Source organism: Pipistrellus hanaki (genome assembly GCF_964339955.1).
Source record: "Pipistrellus hanaki genome assembly, chromosome: 19".
In the NCBI taxonomy this organism is placed as follows: domain Eukaryota; kingdom Metazoa; phylum Chordata; class Mammalia; order Chiroptera; family Vespertilionidae; genus Pipistrellus; species Pipistrellus hanaki.
In genome coordinates, this window is record NC_140521.1 from 17,525,463 (window position 1) to 17,547,182 (window position 21,720).

Here is a 21,720-nt window from a genome sequence, read left to right on the forward strand (position 1 = left end):
CGGAGACGTGCCATCACCGCGGCCAGGTGGTCTCTGTGCCAAGCGGGTGGGCAGTGGTGGGGAGGTGAGGCCCGGCCTCCTGGAGGCTGCCGGCAAATCCTTCCTTGTCTTGTTCGACCCCGAGGGCCAGCGGGTGGGGGTTCGGGGGGCTTTCCGGGGGACCCCTGGGTGGCCGAACCACATGGGACAGGCAGGAGGACACGTCCCTTCTCTCGAGAGCTATGGCGTCCCCACACGGCAGCCACGAGCCTCGGGTGGCTATTGAAGCTCGCGTGAGATAAAGTTAAACGCAATTTAAAATTCAGCCCCGCGGTCCTGCTAGCCACGAGCAAGTGCTTGGTAGCCACCTGCGGGACAGGGAGATCAGAACAGGCCATCATCGCCACGGGCTGGGGGCCACCTGCTCTAGAACGCAGCACGGGGCTCGCCGGTGGTCTCTGAGGGTGAAAGCCAGGCGGGCCCACGACACATTGTTTATGGACGTGACCTCATCCTCGTCCCCGTAACCCCCGGCCCTGACGGCGGGTCCCGGTGTGTGCGAGCTTCCATTCCCGCCGCCACGTGACCGTGTATTCATGTCCCGCTGTGTGTCCGACCCTGCGCGGGGCACCGGGCCACGGCGAGGAGCCGGCCCTGAGCAGAGGGTCGCCACGGGGCCCTCGGCTGGAGGTCCCGGTGGAGCTGGGGTAGTCGGGGAGCAAACACACACGTAATCTCACAGATAATCGGCTGCAGGCCTGCGAACGAGAGATAAACCTGGTCTCGGGAGAGGTGGGGGGATGTCACGGAAGGCTCACTGAGGAAGGGCTGTTAGAACAGGAGTTAGGAGAGTGAGTGAAGGGCGCCGTGTTCCGGGCGGGGGGGGCGTGCAAAGGCCCTGTGGTAGGAAGGAGAGGACGTTCAAATCCGCTGCCTTTGGTGCCGTGCTGGTGGGGAAGGCGACACAGGATGAGGTGGGAGCCCGGCCTGGACGGCCAGGAGGAGGACTTTAAATGTTTGGAGCAAATCACCGTCGCATCCTCGGGCCCCTTCTTTCCAAGGCCGGTGCCGCCGAGGGAAACAGGAAGTGCCGCACGCTCTGGTTCCTCCCGGAGGCCGAGGTCGCCCGCAGGAGGTGGCTTTTCTCGCCGCTGCTCCGAGTTCGGTGTTTCCTGCAGGTTCAGAGCTGTGCTGGACGGAACCAGGGTCTGGTGTGGGGACTTGGGTTCCTTAGAACAGGGGTAGTCCCACCCAAGGCCGCCGAGCTGGCCAATTTATCTTTGATTCCGCCCTCCCCTCATGTTGGGGCCCTTTTCTCTTCACAGCACCCCCACTTGGGGTCCTCGCTCCTCCAACACCCCCCCCCCCCCCTTCAGCAGGCCCTTCCTCTCCGCCGCACCCCTGCCACACCCTCTCCTGGAACGGCTCACTCCGCGCCTGCCCCTGTTTGCCGGAAAAGGGAAAAAAGCCCTCATCCCTCCCTCGGCTGGCTCCTGGGAGCCTGCCCAGACCCCAGCGAGGGGGAAGACTGGGAACCCTGGGGGCGGGTGGGGGACCTCGAAAGCCGGGCAAACTGCTAGAGGGAGGGGTGCGGTGCGTCCCCACCGGATGTGTCTTAGTGTGTGTGTGCCCCACTTCTCCCGGGACATCCTGTCCTCATTGCTAATGGTCCAGGGGAGACCCTCAGGCAGGCGTCCTCGCCTCTCCAGGCCTCAGTTTCCTCATCTGTGACATCGCCAGCAGCTTTGCGAGGAAGGTTGTTGGGTTGATGGAAAGAACCAAACCTGTTGTTTTATCCCAGAAACCTTGACTAATCACCTACCATGTGTCTCACGTCTGCTAAATATTATAGACGCACAGGACGAGTGGCAGATCCTAAATCTTAAAAAGGTTCTCCCTTCTCTTCCCTTCTCCCTCTTCTCTCTCTCTCCCTCCCCCTCCCTTTTTCCCTCCCCTTCACAAAACAGTATAAAGCTGTAAAACCCAAAGCTTGCATATATGTACTGAGATAGACACAGCTATCTAGATCTTGTCATTGTAAAATTCTTGACGCGTCCCTTGAGGCTGAACTTGAACTTGGGGGATGCAGCGGCCTGCCCCGCCTTGCTAGTGCCCAAACATCGGAGCCAGCAGGCTTCCCAGGAAGGTCAGACAGGACACAGTTTGGCCTGTGTGGGCCCCACGGTCTCTGCCGAACCAGCTCCTCTCGCCGTGGTGGCGTAGGAGCAGCCGGGGACGGTGTGTTGATGAATGAACGCGGCCGCGTTCTCACGCTCAGCCGCGGGCTGCGCAAAAGCAGGCGGAAGGCCGTGGTCTGGGCTGGTGTGTGCCAGCCTCTGCCCGTTGTGTTCTTATCCCGCACGTGGGGCAAGGCAGGGCCGGGGCCACGGCTCGCCCGGCACGGCGTGTGCCGAGAGGCACGCCTGTGGTGTGTGCCGGGGTAGGTGCCCGTGTGTGTGTGTGTGTGTGTGTGTGCGCGCGCGCGTGCATGGCACACACACAGCACTGGCCCTCGTGAACGCCGCCAGGAAAGGAAGTCCAGGTGACGGGCTCGGGCCGCAGGCCGGGGCTGCTGTTTGTTCAGCCGGCGCCCCCTCACCCCTCACCCCTCCCTCATGGGCGGCTGCCATCGCTCCCCGCGGCTTGTGAGGTTCCCTTTGAAGCCTGGCAGGTCCATGTGGCGGGGAATGCTGTGACCCTGGGCCACATACCCCCCTCCCCCCCGTGAGGCCACAGCTTCCCTGAGGGGCATTTGCCAGCCCCACCCCCTCCCCCGGAGCCTGGGTCTCCACGTGGTCCCCACAACTGGACAGCGATGTGACTTAGCCGCTTTCCGGCAATTCCCAGTTCCTCCCTGGGCTCCCATGGCGGGGGCAGGGCGGAGGGGCACCCTTCTGACTGTGGTGTCTCCCACCCTCCCCGCCCCCCCTGCGGCTGGGGGACGGATGGCAGCCTTCTGCCCATTCTGTAGCTGGGACAGCGGAGGCCGGGGGAGGCCAGGCTGGGGACCATCCACAGCTGCTGTCCCTGCGCTCCCAGCTGCCGGGCTGGAGTCACAGGTGGCCCCTGGCTTCCGCGTCTCCCAGGCCGACGGCATCCCTCGGATGGGGGGCCTGGGCTCCACGCAGGCCCGGTCCCCGCTTCGAGACGGGCACATCTGTCTGGAGACGCCTCGGGCTGTTGGAGACTGGGGGAGCCGGGGAAGAGGAGGGGGGAGCGCCCAGAGGGAGGAGCAGTCATCACCAGGGAAAACGCTGCTGGAATGTAGACTCCTCCCAGGCAGGTCATTGCACAGGCAGAACACGGAGGCTCAGAGAGGGTGAGTAACCTGCCCAAGGTCACACAGCCCAGCCACCCCACGCTGGAACCCAGGCCTTCCAAACCGTTCTCAGGGGTAACGAGCAAGGTGACCTTCAGTGCTGGGCTGAGAAAGGCCCTCTCCCCTCCCCGCTGGAGAGCTGAGTTGGGATCTGTTGTCGGGGGTTCTACCAAGTCAGGAACAGCCTGTGCAACCCAGAGGCCTCTGGGGCCGGCTCCCTCACTGCAGGACCCTGTGGGGCCCTCTCCCAGCCACGCACGGAGGCCCAGGGCGCTGGGCCTGACATCAGGGCGAGAGGACTCTGCATGTTTGGGTGGGGAGGCGTCTGTCCACACGTGGGTGTCTTTCACTCCCACCTGTCACACTGCCTCCATTTCCACCATCCCAGGGCCTTTCCCCCCGTCCCCCTCCCTCCCCCCTTTGGCCTCTGGCTGCTTATCTGCCTCCAGAGTCTCTTCTTTTTTTTTTCCAACCCCCAACTAATTCTTTTTTTTTTTTTAATTTTTTATTGATTTTTTACAGAGGGGAAGACAGAGGGATAGAGAGCTATAAACATCAATGAGAGAGAAACATCGGTCAGCTGCCTCCTGCACACCCCCCACCGGGGATGTGCCCGCAACCAAGGTACATGCCCATGACCGGAATCGAACCCGGGACCTTTCAGTCCGCAGGCCGAAGCTCTATCCACTCAGCCAAACCGGTTTCGGCTCCAGAGTCTCTCCTGACACCGTCCGTCCATCCTCACTTTTGTTTACAGTCAGAGGTGCCTGCTCGGTGCCGGGCCCCGGGCGGGGTTCCGGGGACCCCTGCCTGATGGATGGAGGAGCCCAGTGGAGGCGAAGGCAGAGACAGTGATGGGAATATAGCAGCTGAGCCCTCTGACGGGGAGGCCACAGAGAGAGATCCTGGCCACGGGATCTGTGACCACGGGCAACCCCTCCACCTCTCGGAGCCTTGGTTCCTCGCCCTGAAATGGGAACAGGAATAGGCCCCGCCCGTGAGGGCTGTCGGGAGGACTAATGAGGCGATACAGGTAACCACATAGTTAGCGCTCCCGCTCGAGGAGGGAAAATGTACGTGCCTCGTAGGAGAGGTCCCTTGGCGGGCGGTGGGGGAAGCGTGTGCCTGAGGCCCCCGAGAGGGAGGACTTCCTGGGGGGGAGTTTTCGGAAGGCCTGTAGGGTTTGAGGAACCCTTTGAGGCAGAGAGGACTGCGTCAGTAAGATCCCGGAGCAGGCCCGGGGCCCGGGTGGGAAGGGAGGCTGTGACAGTGAGAGGAGGAGGGGGGGTGGTGGAAGGGAGGCCTCGTGGGTCCCCTGGGGCCGGGCTGGGCTGCCGGCTGCTGCTTTTTAGTGGTCAGGCCCCAGGGGACCCGGAGCCAGGCTGCAGCACCAGCCTGTTAATTAAGGGCCCTCAGAGGCCGCAGCGGGAGCAGAGCAGGCAGGCACTTCTGACAGCCCGCGGGCTCTCTCCCCGGCCGCGCCCCACTGTCACATAGCGAGGCTGAGGCGCAGGGAGAGCCACCGGCCCAAGCAAGGGAGAGGTGGGCTGGAGATTCAGATCCAGGCCTGCAGCGCCCACCCCGCCAGCCCCAGCACCTTGGACAGCGCCGTCAGGGCTCTGCCCGCTCCTGCAGGGTTAGGGTTGAGGGATCCTGGGTCAGACCCTCCTCCCCTCACATTCCTGTCCCCCTTCTCCCCGCTCCATCCCCTCCTGCTCTCCCCCGGCCCTCCAGCCTCAGGGGTCTAAGGGAGCTGTAGGGTCTGACCTAGAGACGAGGGAGGTGCTAAGAGCTGTGGAGGAGGGAGGTGATGGGGAAGGTGAGGAGAGCTGGCTGGGGTGAGGGGGGGGGGGGGTTTGCTGTTGAGAGGCCACAGGCTGTGATTGGAGCTATTTGTGGTCGGGTGGGGGGAGGGGCGCGAAGGAGCAGGTCAGGTGGGGAGGGTAGCAGCACAGTCTGTCTGTCCTGGGGAGGTGACCGGAGAGGTAGCCGGGATCCCGGCCCTGAGGCTGCAGCCGAGGGCAGGGCGGAGGAGAAGGTGAGCGTGTAGGGGAGGTGGCGGAGGATGTGGTGAGCAGGTGGTGAGGAGGGGCTGGCGTGGGAAGGGGGAGGGCAGAGCTGGTCCCGGGGGAGGCGCCCATTCAGGATGTGGACCACGGGTCCCCAGCTTCCTCCTGGGCGTGGAGCTGTCAGGGTGCGGAGGTGCCCAGAGCCCTCCAGGCCTCCCTCCCCCACATCTGTGTCTTCCTCCTTCCCCTCATGCCTTCATCACTCTCCGAGGGAACCACTCCCCAGGACAGCTGCCCCACCCCCACCCCCACCATCCCATCCAGCCTCCCAGCTGCCCCGGACCGATACCAGCCAAGAACATGGGGCCCGGGATCTGGATCTGTCTGCCTCAGGGAGCCTCGCTGGTGAGGCCCGGACTCCAGACTTCCTAGCTGTTCTCCAGGGATGGGGGCGGGGAGGGGTGTGACTCCGGGTGAATGGACCACATTCCCTCCCTCAGCCTCCGTTTTCTCCTCTAATGTGGGTCCAACGACAGCACCCATCCCGTGGGATTGTGGTCGGTATTCACTCATTGATTCAACGGGAATTTAATGAGCACCTACTGTGTGCCAGGCTCGGTCCTCAGTGCCGTGGGTGCAGGGTGAGTAGGAAGACACAGATGGCTGCCCTCGAAGCCTTCTGTGCTGGCGGGTGATGTGGCCGGGGCCAAGGAGGCTGCACACGGAGGAGATGCCTGGACGCGGGGCTATTTCCGACCCCCGGGGCCCCAGGAGCCCCCAGTCCTGTGTGGTTGCGCCTGTTCGAGCCCAGTGCCTGTTCCTCTGGGTTCTTCCCATTGTCTCCCTGGAGCTGCGCCAGGCTGCCCCCTCCACCTGCCTGGGCAGGAGTGGCCAGCGGGTGACGGGGTCCCGGAGGGAGTCGGGCACCCAGCCTGGAGCTGAGCACCCTGAAACACAGAACAAAGGACGAGGCAATCAAAGGAGGCAGCACCGGCGGCCACCACCGTCCTGCCAGCAGCCGCGGCACAGCCACCGCTGCTCCCGGCGACAGGCTGGCCCTGCTGCCACCAGCCCCCGTGCCCTCTCCCTCCTCCGACGGCAAGCCGAGCGCCAGGGGAAGCCTGGAATTTACCCGAAATCGCACCATGGTTCCCCCACACTCCTCTCCTCTGGGGAACAAAGCTTCATTCATCCCACGTGCTGGTCACCTGGTCCTGTGGGAATGGCAGACAGGGGGCCTGGGGTCGAGGTGTAGCTCTAATTTGTAAGGGATTTAGGCCATGCCCCTCCCCCCTCTCTTTCTCTCTCTCTCCTCTCTCTCTCTCTCTGAACCAGTTTCCCCATCTAGACAGAGACTGAGAACTCAGATGGTTACAGGCCTGGGCAGCTAACAGAAGTGTGTGCAGTGGCCAGGAAGGCAAAGGTTTTCAAAATGTTGTTCTCTAGTGCCCGCACACAGTAGGCACTCAATGAATACCTGCAGACATGAGTGAGGCCACTGTGACTCAGCTCCCATGAGCTGTTGCCAAAAAGGCCAATCCCTGTGGCCACATCTCTGGATATTTTGGTATCGCTGAAATCCAGGCTTGAGCGAGTCCACCCCAATGTTTAAATGCCTGGTCATTGCCACTATGCCAGGGGGTCTAAGCCCAAATGGAACCCAGACGGTGTGGCTCAGAGGTTTAGCATCAACCTATGAACCAGGAGGTCACGGTTCGATTCCCGGTCAAGGCACATGCCCGGGTTGCAGGCTCATCCCCAGTGGGGAGTGTACAGGGGGCAGCCAATCCATGATTCTCTCTCATCACTAATGTTTCTCTCTCTCTTCCTCTCCCTTCCTCTCTGAAATCAATAATATATATATATATATATATATATATATATATATATATATATTTTTTTTTTTTTTAAATAAAAATAAGAATACATTTTAAAAACCCACATGGATTGGGAGCCAGATGACTGGGAAGACCCCACACAGAACCACATAGTGGGGAGAGCCGGCTTCCGGCTTCCGGCTGCCCGCGGCCTCCAGGGTGAGGGCCTTTGGAACCCGATTTGAATGCGGTCACCTCTCTGACTGCCCTGCAGCCCCTCAGCCTCCCCGGGCATGGGCACGGCTGGAGACCCCCCTCCAGCTCCCCCTCCATCCCCACCGCCCCGGCCCTGCAACCAGCGGACCCCTCAGCGGAGCCTGGCCAGCCTCAAACGTGTAAAAACCGCTAATGGGCTGTTGCTCAGCCCGACAAGTCCCCTGGGAGAGTTTGGTGGAAACAGAACACTGCGGAGTTATTGATCACAGGGCGGAGGGGGGTAGCCTGGCCACAGCCTGCAGTTCTGATCCCAGCCGGGCCCCTGTCCCAGCCAGCCCTGAGGGCCCTCAGTTGGGGAGGGGGGGTAAGGGAGAGATGCTGGGTGACAAAGTGTGCTCTCTGAATGAAAGTTGTTATGATCACTTCTCAGTTGGTAGAAGATTCGGCCAAGTCCCTTCTGGGGCCCCGGGCACCCAGTGGGTGCTCACTTCATGCTCAACCCTCTGCCCAGCCCCTAGTCCCAGGCCTCCGCCTGCAGCGGGACTCCCCCACCTGACAGGATGTCCCATGACTGCCTCCCACAGGCCCCTTCCCGTCAGGGTCTGCGGGCCCCCACGCTGAGGTCACTTCCCTCCGGGAAGCCACCCCCACAGGAGGGCTCCCTGCTGGGCCGGGGAAGGAGCCTTTGGAGGCTGAGGGGCAGGCAGGAGGGCTCAGCCCCCCTCCCCCTTTCTCTACAGCAGTGTTTCCCAAAGTGTGGTACGTGTACCCCCAGGGGTATGGGAAGAGTTTGGTGGGGGTACGCGTTGCACCGGAGTATGGTGGGGATATGCACTGCACCGTGCTTAGCTGCGCCTAATTCTGTGTTCTCGTGAGTACGAGGGGTACTCAGCGTTACGGAAATTATAAAAGGGGTACACATGTGTCAAAAGTTTGGGAAACACTGCTCTACAGAGATAGCTTCTTCTTGAGGCAAAAAGCTGGGTCTTGAGACACCCACACAGCCACCTGCAGGCAGAGGGTCAGGTCGGAACCACGTCCTCAGAGCAGGAACCTCTCACAGCAAAGCCGAGGGAAAAGCTGAGGGAGTGAGTTCCCCGGCACTGGAGGTATCCTAGTCCGGGCTACCACTAAGCTGAGCTGCACCCCTTCACACCTGTCCAATTCTGGCCTTTCCTTGACTACGTGCATGGCTCATCCTTCCCAGCCCCCAGGATTACACTTCTCTGGGCCTTGCCTCATCTGTAAAACAGAAACAAGTGCTGGTCCCTCCCTGGAAGAGACCGTGTGAGCATAAAAGGAGTGTGTGCAAGGAAAGTACTGAGCACAAGCACTCGCCGTTGTACTGAGCAGAGCACACTGGCTCTGTTGATAGTCCCGTAGCTGCTGTCGGCCTCATTGTCTCTCCTCTCTGCTGTCCCCGTGTCCGGGCCTCCCTCTCTCGTTCTCACTCTGCCGTCTCAGCCTCGCCGTTTGGGGATTTTGTTTCTCTACGTCTCCCACACTGGCTCTCTCTCCTCTCTCTGCCGCTGTCCTACATCTGCCTCCGCGGCTCCCACTTTGATCTTGGCCTCTGGCAGTCTCTCTCGCATGTGGTCTCTGTCTCTGTCGTATCTCTCCCTCTCTCTCTCTCTCTCTCTCTGGGTCTCCATCTCTCTCTCTCTTGTCTCTGCCCCAGGCCTGAACTGGTCACTGGCTGCCGTGGCTGCGGCCGCCCCCACACCCGGTCTCAGCTCCTGCAACCCTCCCGCTGAGCTTTGGCCAAAGCCTCTTTCCCCTCCGTTCAGCTGGAACAAGACTGGAATTTTGCAACCAAACATTCCTAGGGAACGGAGGAGGGGGCGGGGGACAGACCACAGAAGCAGACGCACAAACACAGGCCCAGGGACGGAGCGTGCCTGACCCGTGTTCCTCACTGCCATGGGGACGGGCCCTCACGGCCGGCGCAGCTGGGTGCCCTCAAGGCCCAGGCGGTGGCAGGAGGGGCGTGGGCTGCTCAAGGACACCCAGCGGAGCGGGTCAGTGAGAAAGCCCAGCCGGGCTGAGGCCTTCCCCGCCTCCCGGGCTGAAGAGCCTCCGGCCTGTCTTAGACCCATTGTTCTGGCTGGAAATCTAGGCCAAGGCCACGGCGGCGGAGAAGGCCTAGTTCCGCCCCTGCTCCCTGGAACACCTCGAGATTGCAGTCCAGGCAGGTCACCAGGGAGCCAGCTGGCCCCCTCGGCCTGGTGCGGGGCCAGTGCCGGCGGGCGAGGTGGACGGGCGGGCAGCAGCGGGCGTAGGGGCGGGCGCGGGGCCGGCGGGAGGGTGGCAGCTGCCCTAATTACTCCCGCTCTCCGGGTTCCAATCTCGTTTGAAAAGGGCTCCGGGGACGCAGCCTTTAATAACTACCAGTAAACAGGCAGGAAAATGGGTCCCTGGTAAACAGAGCCCCGGAGAGAGGGCCGATGGGGCGGGCTGGCCCTGGCCTGGCCCAGAGCAGTTCCCAGAATCCTGTGTGGTAGAGCTGGCCAAGGCTGCCCTCAGGAGCCCCGTCCCCAGCCCTGGCCCCAGGGGTCCCCTGTGTGCTTTGGCTCCTGGTCCGGTCTCCAGGAACCCGCCTCCTCCTCCTCCCACGCCATCTGAGCCCTGACCTGTGTGCCAAGGAGGCTGCCTGTGGTAGGCATTTTCTCTGTTTCCCGTGTCCGTCACGGAAAACGACAGGTTCCTGAGTGGAGGAGCTGGGGATTTAGAAATTAGAGAAAGTGCCGGAACCAGTTTGGCTCAGTGGATAGAGCTTCAGCTTGCGGACTCAAGGGTCCCAAGTTTGATTCCGGTCAAGGGCATGTACCTTGGTGGCGGGCACATCCCCAGTAGGGGGTGTACAGGAGGCAGCTGATCAATGTTTCTCTCTCATCGATGTTTCTAACTCTCTATCTCTCTCCCTTCCTCTCTGTAAAAAAATCAATAAAATACATTTAAAAAAAAAAAAAAGAACAAAAACGAATAACTGCATCACAGTACAAGGACAGAAAAAAAAAGAAAAAAGAAAAAAAAAAGCTGTATACAGCAGAGAACAGAAAAGCATTTCCGGGAGGAGAGTAGCGTGCGGGGGTTTTGTAGTATGAATAGGAGTTTGCAAAGTGAACAAGGGCTGGGAGAGGGTGAATGTGGGTAACTGTGTATAATATTTTTTTTAATATATTTTATTGATTTTTTACAGAGAGGAAGGGAGAGAGATAGAGAGTTAGAAACATCAATGAGAGAGAGTCATTGATCAGCTGCCTCTTGCACGCCCCCTACTGGAGATGTGCCTGCAACCAAGGTACATGCCCTTGACCGGAATCGAACCCGGGACCTTTCAGTCCGCAGACCGACGCTCTATCCACTGAGCCAAACCAGTTTCGGCTGGGTAACTGTATATTAACAACAAGCATCTTAGCTAACTAACATTCACTGAGCCCTTACTCTAGCCCAGCGCTCTACTAAGCACCCATGGCGTACACTATCTCACCGTGTCCCACGGCTGGTGTCACTGCCCCCATTTCCCAGATGAGAACCCTGAGGCTGTGTGTGGGTCCAGAATTTGCACATAGCCGGTGAGACTTCTGAGTTGTTTCAGCCACTTCGCTCTGCATCTCCCACACCGCACCCTGCTCTGCCGGTCCCAAGACGTGGCACACAGAGGTGGTTGAATAAAGCGAGTCCCCATCCCTTCCCTTCCCTTCCCATCCAGGTAACATAGCCCCTGGACCCTCACTCAGTGGGAGGCTAAGGGTGCTACTTCAGTCATATCAGACCTGAAGATCATCTCTCATGGTCCCCCATTTTGCAGACAGGGAGACTGAGGCCCTGGGAGGAGGAGGCCAGCACTCGGGAGCAGAGGCAGGAACAGGACCTGGGATTTCCCCTCTAAGCCATCCCCTCTCAGGCCTGCCCTGGAGGAACGCTGTTGTCAAGGGGAAAAAATCAATTTGCACACACTCCATTAACGTGATAAATCAGGCATCAGAAGGAGGCTGCCCAGGGCCCCGGGGAGCTTTTCATGTGATTGGTTGGAACATTACAGGAGCCCTGGGACCCAGCCCCTCCCCGCTGCTCCCACACCGACAGCTGCGGCTCTGTGCCTTGGTTTCCTCAGCTCTTGGGGTAGAGAAAGTCCGTAGCCCTTGGATTCTAAGTTCTAACAGAGAGAGCCAGCCAGCGTGGCTCAGTGGCTGAGCATTGTCCTATGACCCAGGAGGTCACGGTTCAATTCCTGGTCACGGTACATGCCCGGGGTGGTGGGCTCAATCTCCAGTGGGGGGCGTGCAGGAGGCAGCCCATCCATGATTCACTCTCATCATTGATGTTTCTATCTCCCTCTCCCTTCCTCTCTGAAATCAATAAAAATGTAATTAAAAAATAAATTCAAACAGAGAGAGAGCAGGACCCAAGTGCGAACAGTCAGAGGAATCTAAGCAAGTGGAGTGTGTGTGGGGGGGGAGATCATGATGGGTCCCCACCCACCTGGCTGCAGATTCCTGGGCCAGGCCCCCTTGGGGATGCCAACTACCAATGGAAACACGGTCATGAGGGCCTGCTGTGTGCCAGGCACCGTGCTAGACGCTTGGAATACAGCAGCCATGAGCAAAGCCGTCAAGAATCTCTGTCCTCGTGGGCTGACGGCCTACTGGGAGGCGACAGAGGGGGAAGGAAGTGTGCAGAGGATACACCAGGGCAGGCAGTGCTAAGAGCCAGGAGGCTGGGAATGGGAGGGCAGCCGTTCTGAGGTCTGGGAAGGTCTTGAACAGAGATCGAAAAATAAAGGAGGAAGCTTCTGGGCGTGGCCACGCCTTTTCCAGGTGAGGGGACAGCATGTGCAAAGGCCCTGAGGCTGGCAGTGTTTGGGATGTTTGAGGCCCAGCAAGCAGGTGAGGGTGTCTGGAGCGGAGTGAGAGGAGGATTGTGTGGACCATGTAGGGCCTCAGAGGTCATGGCCAGGACTTTTGAGCCAAGGGAGCCATGGGGGCCAGGGGAGGGTTTGGGGCAGGAGACGGGTGCGAGCTGCCTCGCACTGAGCAGGGTCCCTCTGGCTGCCGTGTGGGGAACACAGTACAGAAGGCAAGGCCGGAAGCAGAGACCAGCCATGCGTCTACGGTGATGGTCCAGGCGGGGGACAGGCCGAGGCTTGGACCGGGGAGGATGGGTGCCTGGGAGAGGAAGGGTCCGAGGCGGGCTGTGTGTGAAGGTCGGGGTGTGAGGGAAGAAGTGAAGCCACATTTGGGGGTTTGGGGGCACACGCTGCGGGAAGGACGGAGCTTCCAGTCACCGAGACAAAAAAGCCTTGAGGAGGAGCGGGCTCAGGTGGGGACAGGTCGGAGCCGTGCTTTCGCAGAACTGAAGGTTGAGAAGGTGCCGGGAGGGAAGGTGCCGAGGGGGCAACCGGACACGTGCGCCTGGCCCTCAGCGAGGAAGATGTGGCGGGAAATGACCCACTTTATTTTTATTTATTTTTAAAATATATTTTATTGATTTTTTTTTACTGAGAGGAAGGGAGAGGGATAGAGAGTTAGAAACATCAATCAGCTGCCTCCTGCACAACCCCCACTGGGGATGTGCCCGCAACCAAGGTATACATGCCCTTGCCCGGAATCGAACCTGGGCCCTTTCAGTCCGCAGGCCGAGGCTCTATCCACTGAGACAAACCGGTTTCGGCAGGAAATGACCCACTTTGGAATCATCAGGGACGAGGCAGTGTTTGTGGTGATGGTTCCTTTTATCTGCCCCACAAGGAAGGCCTGCTTGTGCCCACTTTAGAGATGGGGACAGGGAGGCACAGAAACGCTGAGTCACCTGACTGTCGCCATGAAGCTGGGAAGTCAGGCAGTCGGGGCCTGAAATCAGGTCAGCCTGCCTGCCTCCCGACCCCGGGCCCTGCCCACACCCTGTGCTCTGCGGCTCCTCTCACCGAACCCTCACCGAGGTGAGAGGGGCAGGGTGAGTCACAAACCGGCGTCACCTTCATTTGCGAGGTGGGGAGGAACCACGGAAACCCAGGGGGTCCTAAGGGACTTGCCCGCCGCCGAGGAGCGGGCAGGCCTGCCATCTTCCTCGGGAGTGCCACGTGGGTGCAGCCGGAGTGTTTCCACGCTGGCCCCCGGCCGGGGCAGGCCGAAGGCTCTGACAAGTCCTGCAGCCTGGGCGTGGGGCTATGTCTGCTAAACCCAGTGTCCCCTGGAGCCGTGCTCTCGGAGAGCACCTGGAGATCTGGGAGCCCGGGAGCAGGGGCCAGGAGCGAAGCCTCAGCGCCCTCGTCTTTGAAATGGGGGCGTGGGCATCCGCCCGGCTGGGTGACCATGCGTTTTTTACGTTCTCTTCGAATGAGCACTCAGCACGGGGTCCCCCAGAGAGCCCGTGTCAGCGAGTGTTTGTGAAAGGAAGGAGCAGAGGAACGAACAGAGGAAGGAAAAAACACATCAGCGGACCCAGGAATGGGCCAGGGCAGGGATAAGCAGAAAGGCCCGAGGGAAGTGAGAAGGAATCCATGTCTGAGCTAACGAACCCACCCTTACGGTCAGCCAGTACCTGTGAGCCCCGACTGGGGTAGGTGCTGGGAGGGGAGGGGTACAGCCGCGAATAAAACAAAGTCCCTGCGTTGTGGCGGGGGACACTCCAGCCAGAGGAGGCAGGAAGCAAAAGGAGGAGGTAAAAGAGGAAGTATCCCAGGCGGAGAAAAGGGAGGAAGGAGGAGAGGGGGGGGGGGGAAGGAAAATGAGGACAGGGGTGCACATTTACAGTGGGATGGTGGTGAGTGGAGGAACGGCCATGCTTGGATGATGGAGTGAGGGCGGGGGCGAGAGGAAATGCAGGTGTGAATGAGCATGGTGGCTGACCGCGGGTGGGCGTGGGTGAAGGGACCCATGGGAGGGCTGCTGAATGAGGGAACTGAGGAATGGATAAATGTGTGGATTAGGGCAGGAAGCAATGAATGTGCTAGCAGTGTTTCCCAAACTTTTGACATATGGGTACCCCTTCTATAATTTCCGTGACGCTGAGTGCCCATCGTACTCATGAGAACACAGAATCAGGCGCAGCTAAGCACGGTGCAGTGCATATCCCCACCAAACTCCGGTGCAACGCGTACCCCCACCAAACTCTTCCCGGCCCCTGGGGGTATGCGTACCACACTTTGGGAAACACTGCACTAAGGGTAGAAGGGCGGGATGAATGAGTGAACTAATGAGGGTCTGCATACCACCCATGTGTCTGCATGGATCTCTGCCCTCAGGGGTGCTGACTCTGCCTGACCTTGCCTGGGCTGCCCACCCCCAACCCCAACCCACACCCCATCCCAGGGCCATGCCTGGCTGGCCCCTGGGAGGGGGAGAGAGCCTGCCTGCCCTGCCCTCGCCCTGCCTGGCTGCCCTGCATCGCGTGCTGCCCTGACCCCACCTTTGTGCACCCTCCTCCCCGCCCTGCACTGCATCCTCCCACGCCCCTGTGCGGCCCCTCCAGCCCTCTGAGCTTCCCTCCCCCCGGCCTGACTCCCTCTCCCCTTTGCGCGCAGGCACCATGCGGCCGGTGCGGCGCAACTTCTACGACCCGTCGTCGGCGCCGGGCAAGGGCATCGTGTGGGAGTGGGAGAGCGACGGCGGCGCCTGGACGGCCTACGACATGGACATCTGCATCACCATCCAGAACGCCTACGAGAAGCAGCACCCCTGGCTGGACCTGTCGTCGCTCGGCTTCTGCTACCTCATCTCCTTCGGCAGCATGTCGCAGATGAACCGCCAGACGCGCCGGCGCCGCCGGCTGCGCCGCCGCCTGGACCTGGCCTACCCGCTCACCGTGGGCTCCATCCCCAAGTCTCAGTCGTGGCCCGTGGGCGCGGGCTCGGGCCAGCCCTGCTCCTGCCAGCAGTGCCTGCTGGTCAACAGCACGCGCGCCGCCTCCAACGCCATCCTGGCCTCGCAGCGCCGCCGGGGGCCCCCGGCCGCCGCGCCCCCGCCGCCCCCCGGGGGCCCGCCCGCCGCCGTGCGCCCCAGCGCCACCTTCGCGGGCCCCGCACTCTGGGCCGCGCCCGCCGCCAGCCCGGCCGAGCCCGCGCCCCCCTCCTCCGGGGCGCCCCCGCGGAGCCCCAGCGCCCCCGGCGGCGCGCCCGCCCCGGGACAGAACAACCTCAACCGGCCCGGACCCCAGCGCGCCTCCGGCGGGAGCGCCCGCGCCTCCATCCCGCCCGGGTAAGACACCCCCCTCTCCCCTGGCGCAGGCCTGGCCGCCCAGAGGACAGGTGCAGAGAATGACAATCGCAGTAACAAGCATAAGCAGTATTTAGCATCTATTTTTTTAAAATATATTTTATTTATTTATTTATTAAGTATATTTTATTAATATTTTACAGAGAGGAAGGGAGAGGGATAGAGAGTTAGAAACATCGATGAGAGAGAATCATCAATCAGGTGCCTCTTGCACACACCCCTCTGGGGATGTGCCCGCAACACGCCCTTGACCGGAATCGAACCCAGGTCCCTTCAGTCCACAGGCCGACTGAACCAAACCGGTCTTGGCTTAATATATTTTATTGATTTTTTTTATTTTTTATTTTTTATTTTATTTTATTTTTTTTACAGAGTGGAAGGGAAAAGGATAGAGAGTTAGAAACATCAATGAGAGAAAATCATTGATCAGCTGCCTCTTGCACACCTCCTACTGGGGATGTGCCCGCAACCGAGGTACATGCCCTTGACTGGAATCAAACCTGCGTCCGTTCAGTCCACAGGCCGATGCTCTATCCACTGAGCCAAACCGGTTTTGGCAATATTTAGCATCTATTAAGTATTCGCTTTATGTCAGGCCCTCACTAAGCGCCTTCATGCGTTTCCACTTGTTTATCTCCGCGCACAGAGGACCCTGTGCGGTAGGTACGGTTCGCTCGCCGTTACAGGTGAAGACCCTGGAGGGGGAGGGTCTGTAACTTCCGGGATCACGCAGTTCGCAAGTGGTGGGACTGGAGCAACGATAATAAGGGCACGCCGTCCGTGTTTGTTTGCTGAGCTTGGTCTGCATCGTCTCGTTTGCTGCTCCAGCTCATCCTGTCGTGCCCACGAGACAGACGGAGAGGCTGAGGCCGGGAGGGGTGTGGCACCTGCTGCGAGTCCCCCAGGTGGAGAGCGGGGTGGACACGCAGGCCTGGAGGGTCCGGAGTCTGTGATGTTAGATGATTTCCAACCCCAGCCCGGTCCATGCCCATCTCAGGGGAAGGCTCCAGCAAGCACCCGCCACTGACCCCAAACAGTCCCCCAGAGGCCGCTTTGGGCTAATCCTGTGGTTTGCAAACTGGGTTCCAGGGACTCCGGGGGTGGCCAGAGACAGTGGCAGGAGAGGGTGACCGAGCAGGAGAAATCACACCCAGGAACCGGCCTCTGCTCTTGTTTTAACCAAAATGGTCCTTTTTGGGGGGGATCTTTGATGAACTGGCAGGATTTCCCAGTGGATGTCATCGAGGAAGGGGAACCCAGGTCAGACCAAGATTGGGAATTCCTGCGTTAAGGCATCCAAGCCCAGGATGGGGGCCCAGTGAGCCTGTCTCAGCAGAGGACCAGGCCCTGAGGGAGTGGGAATGAGAGCCAGGAGCCATGACCTTGACCTCGGGACAGCCCAGAAGGGAAAAGACCAGGTGGCGTTTGGATCCTGATGCCCAAGAGGAGGGGCGGGCACTGCTTGTGTCGCTGTGGTATGTCTCCGGGGACTGGCCGTGACGGCCTGAGAGAGACCAGCAAAGGCCACATCTGGATCCAATCTTTGAGGCCACCTCCTCCAGACCTCCCATTTCACCAAGGGAAACTGAGGCCTTGAGAAGGGAAAGGGACCCTAACGTGAGACAGGCTTCTGTCCTCTTGAGAGCCTGCTCAGGTTCAGGTCCCCTCTGGGCCGCTTCGGAGCTGTGAGATCTGGGCCTCGCCCCTCCCCTTCGTCGAGCCTCAGTTTCACCATCTGTGAAATGGGAGCAGGACTCCCCACCCTGCGGAGAGGCTGTGATCCTGAACATGGCGTCTGTACCCGCAGCCGTCCGGCAGTGACCGGGGACTGTTTTTGTTATCCGGGAGGAAGGTGGGTGTGGGGGGGAAGGGCAGCTGGGGCCGTAACTTTCCATGGGAAGATTGCAGCTGCCACCTGCCTGCCTCGCCCTTCCCTTCCCCGCCCGGCCCCTCCTCTGGGGCAGGCCCGGCGCCAGCAGACAGGAGACCTCAGGAGGCCGGGAGCTGGTGTGTTTGTTGTAGCTCCCTGTCCTCAGCACCCTAGCTCCAGCTCCTGAGGGAGAGGAAGGGCTGGGGGGGCCCAGATCGACAAGAAGAGTGGACGGCCAGCTGGGGTGGGAGTTGGAGCGGGCAGAACCAGGGAAGGTCCAGGGACCTCGGCAGCAAGAACGGGGAACCTTCTTCTCTTTGGGGCTGCACTGTGCCCGCACGGGCGGATTATGGGATTGGGGTGGAATGGCACGGCGTAGGGCGGAGCAGCGAACACGGGTCTGTGTGTGCGTAGCCATAGTGTAAGGTGACCAGACGTCCCACTTTTGGCGGGACAGTCCTGACTTTTAACAATTTGTCCCGCGTCCCGTGGCATTTTTAAAAAGTCCAGATGCTTTCCAAAAATTGGGACTTTTTTTAAAACGCCTCGGGACGCGGGACCAATTGTTAAAAATCGGGACGTCTGGTCACGTTACCAGTGAGAACGGAGCCTTTCGCATCATCGCCGCATTGCTCCAGGGGCTGCCCGGTGAAGTGAATCTCTTAGTCCCTGAGAAACCGGGGAAAGCCGCTGTTTTAGAGCAGCTGGGGATCATCGGCTTTTATTGTGTGATATTAATCCTTCACCTGTGGACCGTGGTGCAGGTTCACAGAGCACACCGGACAAACAGGGTCCAGGCTGGTGGGGAGACAGGCAGAGAGCAGGTAAACACGGAAAGGAACACAATCCCTGGAGGGGGGGGGGGGGCGGCGCTGGGAAGGGGGGGGGCAGTGCGGCTGAGGGGGATGGGCGGTCAGGGCAGACCCCTGAGGAGGCAGCCAGATCCGAGAAAGGCTGTTCCCCACAGAGGGAACAGCGTGCAGGACGTCAGAGGCACTAGAAGGCCGTGGCTGGTTCGGGGAAGGGCTGGACGTGAGCGGGGGCGGGTGTGAGAAGGGGAAGGCACTGTGAGAGCAGAGGGTGGCGGTGGGGCTGCAGCCAGCAGGTCCGGGCACCTCACGGGGCTAGAGGTTCCTGCCGGGACCTCAGGAACCACAGAGCCAGGTTGGGGGCGTGGTGCTGCCGGCAGTGGGAGCCGCAGAGTGTGCTGGAGCTCACGGGGCTGTGAGGAGAGAAGAATGGCTCCTGAGGGCGCTGATCATAACGCATGTCCCCTAGAACTTACCAGAACAACGTTCTCCTCAGCCACGTGCCCCTATCCCGCTGTATCCTTCTGTCCATCCTCCTCCTCCTTCTCCTCCTCCTTCTGGGAGCTGTTTGTGACCTGGACACCAGACAGGGCTCCCTCACCCCGCCCTGGCCTGGCAGAGCCGCCCAGTCTCCCCGACGCCCCTCTGGCCTACCCTCCCCAGCCAGACAAGCCGCTTGGAGATCCCCCAACCCTCATCTCCAAGGAACGCCAGTTAAAAATACTCCTGGCTCAGAGTGGGGGGTGGGCAGGACCCATCAAGTCTGCTGCCGTGAGGGGAAAGGGAGGAAGGCGGGGGGGGGGGGGGGGGGGGGACGACAGACCCTGGTCCCCCCCACCTGCAGCGTCCTGTTGCCAAGGCATCGGAGGCCCAGGTTCGGCCAAATGAGGGGATAGGGATGGGGTCTCTGAGGAGCCAGGCAGCCAGGCCTCCCACCCCCACCCCCAGTCCTCACGGCCCCGCCCACAGCCTCACCTCTGTGTCCTGGTGTCCAAATGTCCTTCTATAAGGACACAGGGCCCGCCCGAGGGACCCCATCTCACTTCTGCAAGGGACCCCATCTCACTTCTGCAAGTGTCTAGGGCCTGGGGTCAGAGGTCAGCGAGAGAGGCCGGGACCGCCATGCACCAGGGACAGCCTCGGTGACTCTCACGGCGGAGTCTGTTCTCTTCCCCTCCCGTCTCCCTGGCTCTGTCTGCCTGTCTGTGTCTGCTGCTCCTTCCCTCCTGCCCCCGTTTCCTTCTCAGCTCCTCCCTTCTCCTGCTCCCTGCTCTCACCCTCCCTCTTTCCCCCCCGCGGGACTCACACACACCCAGTCCTGTCCCCGCTGGGCGACCCTGCGCACCCAGCTTTCCCTCCCTGGCCTCCGGGCCCCCCTCTGCCAAACGGCTGGAAATGCGGCGTGGCCAGCTTGGAACAGAGTGGGCTCTTCGGAGCACTCTGAGTCCGTCCTCATCCCACCCTCCCCTCAGCCCTGGGTGGGCCACAGCCTGGAGGCCCAGAGACGGCCACTGCCTTGGCCCAGGCTGCACAGCCAGAGCGGGGAGTGCCTCCAGGGCCCGGGTTTTTCCACTCGCCCCTGGGCGGGGGCGGGGAGCCAGCTGGCGGCCGGGCCTGGGGGACAGCAGGGGCGGGGAAGATCCGCCCTGTCCCCCGAGAGGGCAGCGTCCAGCGCTCTGGAACACAGCTGTGGGCAGACTCAGAGTTTCCACCCCACGCGGTGGAGGGAGGGAGGGAGGGAGAGGGGGCAGCTGCAGGCCTGTTTTTCTGTGCTGAGCGCTCACATGTCGGCCCAGCCTCCTGCGTGCGGCTGGGACACGCGATCATGCGATCGCCTCTCTCGGTTCCCGCCTTGTGGGAGGCAGGTCCCGTGACCCCCGTGTGGCACGCCAGGAAACGGAGGCTCGCACAATGAGGACTCTGATTCAGAATCCCCCCCTCAGGGTATTGGGGTGTCCCGCCCTCCTGCCTGCCCGCTCCACATTTCGAGCCGTGGTCCCCAAGACACCCCCAGCCCCCGCCACAGCCCTGATTCCAGGGGGTGTCGGCCCCGGAGCAGAGGCTGCGTGTGGGCCCAGCTTCCACATCTCCTCTCCCTGAGCCCAGCGGCGCCCATGCCTCTCTGGCCCTCAGCTTTCGCACCTGTGGGGTGGGGCAGGCAACCCGTCCTTGACCGGCTTGAGGCCACATGTCAAAGTGGCCATCTTTTTTATTTTATTTTATTTTATTTTATTATTTTATTTTATTTTTAAAGAAGGGAGAGGGATAGAGAGTTAGAAACACCGATGAGGGAGAAACATCGATCAGCTGCCTCCTGCTCACCCACTGGGGATGTGCCCGCAACCAAGGTACATGCCCTCGACAGGAATCGAACCTGGGACCTTTCAGTCCACAGGCCGATGCTCTATCCACTGAGCCACACCGGTCAGGGCAAAGTGGCTGCCTTTTGAAGTCTGCACCACTGACATCCCCTCGGGGGCAGCGGGAGAGGGTACGTCTCGCTCCCCCTCCCTGAGGAGTGCCCAGCGCCAGCCTCCTCGGTGCCCAGTGCCCGGTGCCTGGCACCTCTGGTTCCTCCTGTTTCCTGGGCGCCCACGGGTCCTGCTTTTTCCATCGTTTGCTTCTCCCGCTCGCCCTTCTCTTGGGCTGTTTGCTGCTTTGAGACCGATCCGCCCGCACTCCTTCTGCGCTAAGGGCGCTGACCCTGTACCCGCCACCTTTTCCCCCATTTGCTGTCTCTCGTTCCCTTCCTTCCGCCTTGCGTTCGCCTGTTCCCCGGTTAATTCATCCACACGCCTCAGCAACTGCTGTGTGGCAGGTGCTCGGCGGGACCCTGGAGATGCATCCGTGAACGAAGCAGGCCAACCCCCACCCTCCTGGAGCTCACCTTCAACACACAAACAACAAAAATAAATTCTGGAATATGGCAGAGCCGTAACTGCTACAGAGTAGAAAAAGAGAAAACTTGTAAAGGATGTAGGGAGCAGTGAGAGGGATGTCATTTTATTTTATTTTATTTTTAAAATATATTTTATTGATTTTTTACAGAGAGGAAGGGAGAGGGATAGAAAGTTAGAAACATCGATGAGAGAGAATCATCGATCAGCTGTCTCCTGCACACCCCTCACTGGGGATGTGCCCGCAAACCAAGTACATGCCCTTGACTGGAATCAAACCCGGGACCTTGGAGTCCGCAGGCTGATGCTCTATTCATTGAGCCAAACCGGTTTCGGCAGAGGGATGTCATTTTAGGCAAAGAGGCCAGAAAAGGCTCCCCTGAGAAGGTAGCCTTTGAGCAAAGATTGACGGAGGCCGAGGAGGAGCTCCAGGCAGAGGGGGCAGCTTGTGCAAAGGCCCTGAGGCAGCGGCAGCTGGCATGTTGGGGGAGGCCCGTGTGGCCGACGAGGCCGCAGAGGGTGAGCAGGGGGAGAGGAGGTCAGACGTGAAATGGGGCCAGTTCTCCGGGGCCCTGAGGGCTGTGTCGG

At 60.6% G+C, this 21,720-nt stretch overlaps 1 protein-coding gene across 1 annotated transcript in view; it reads left to right on the top strand.

Annotated features, from left to right (window-relative positions):
• DTX1 (deltex E3 ubiquitin ligase 1) overlaps positions 1–21,720 on the top strand; it is a 34,393-nt gene that overhangs the window by 2,537 nt on the left and 10,136 nt on the right. Inside the window, exon 3 of the mRNA XM_084868302.1 lies at positions 14,866–15,538. Within this exon, the coding sequence (XP_084724428.1) occupies positions 14,866–15,538 (673 nt within the window). The remainder of the gene's footprint in view (positions 1–14,865; positions 15,539–21,720) is intronic.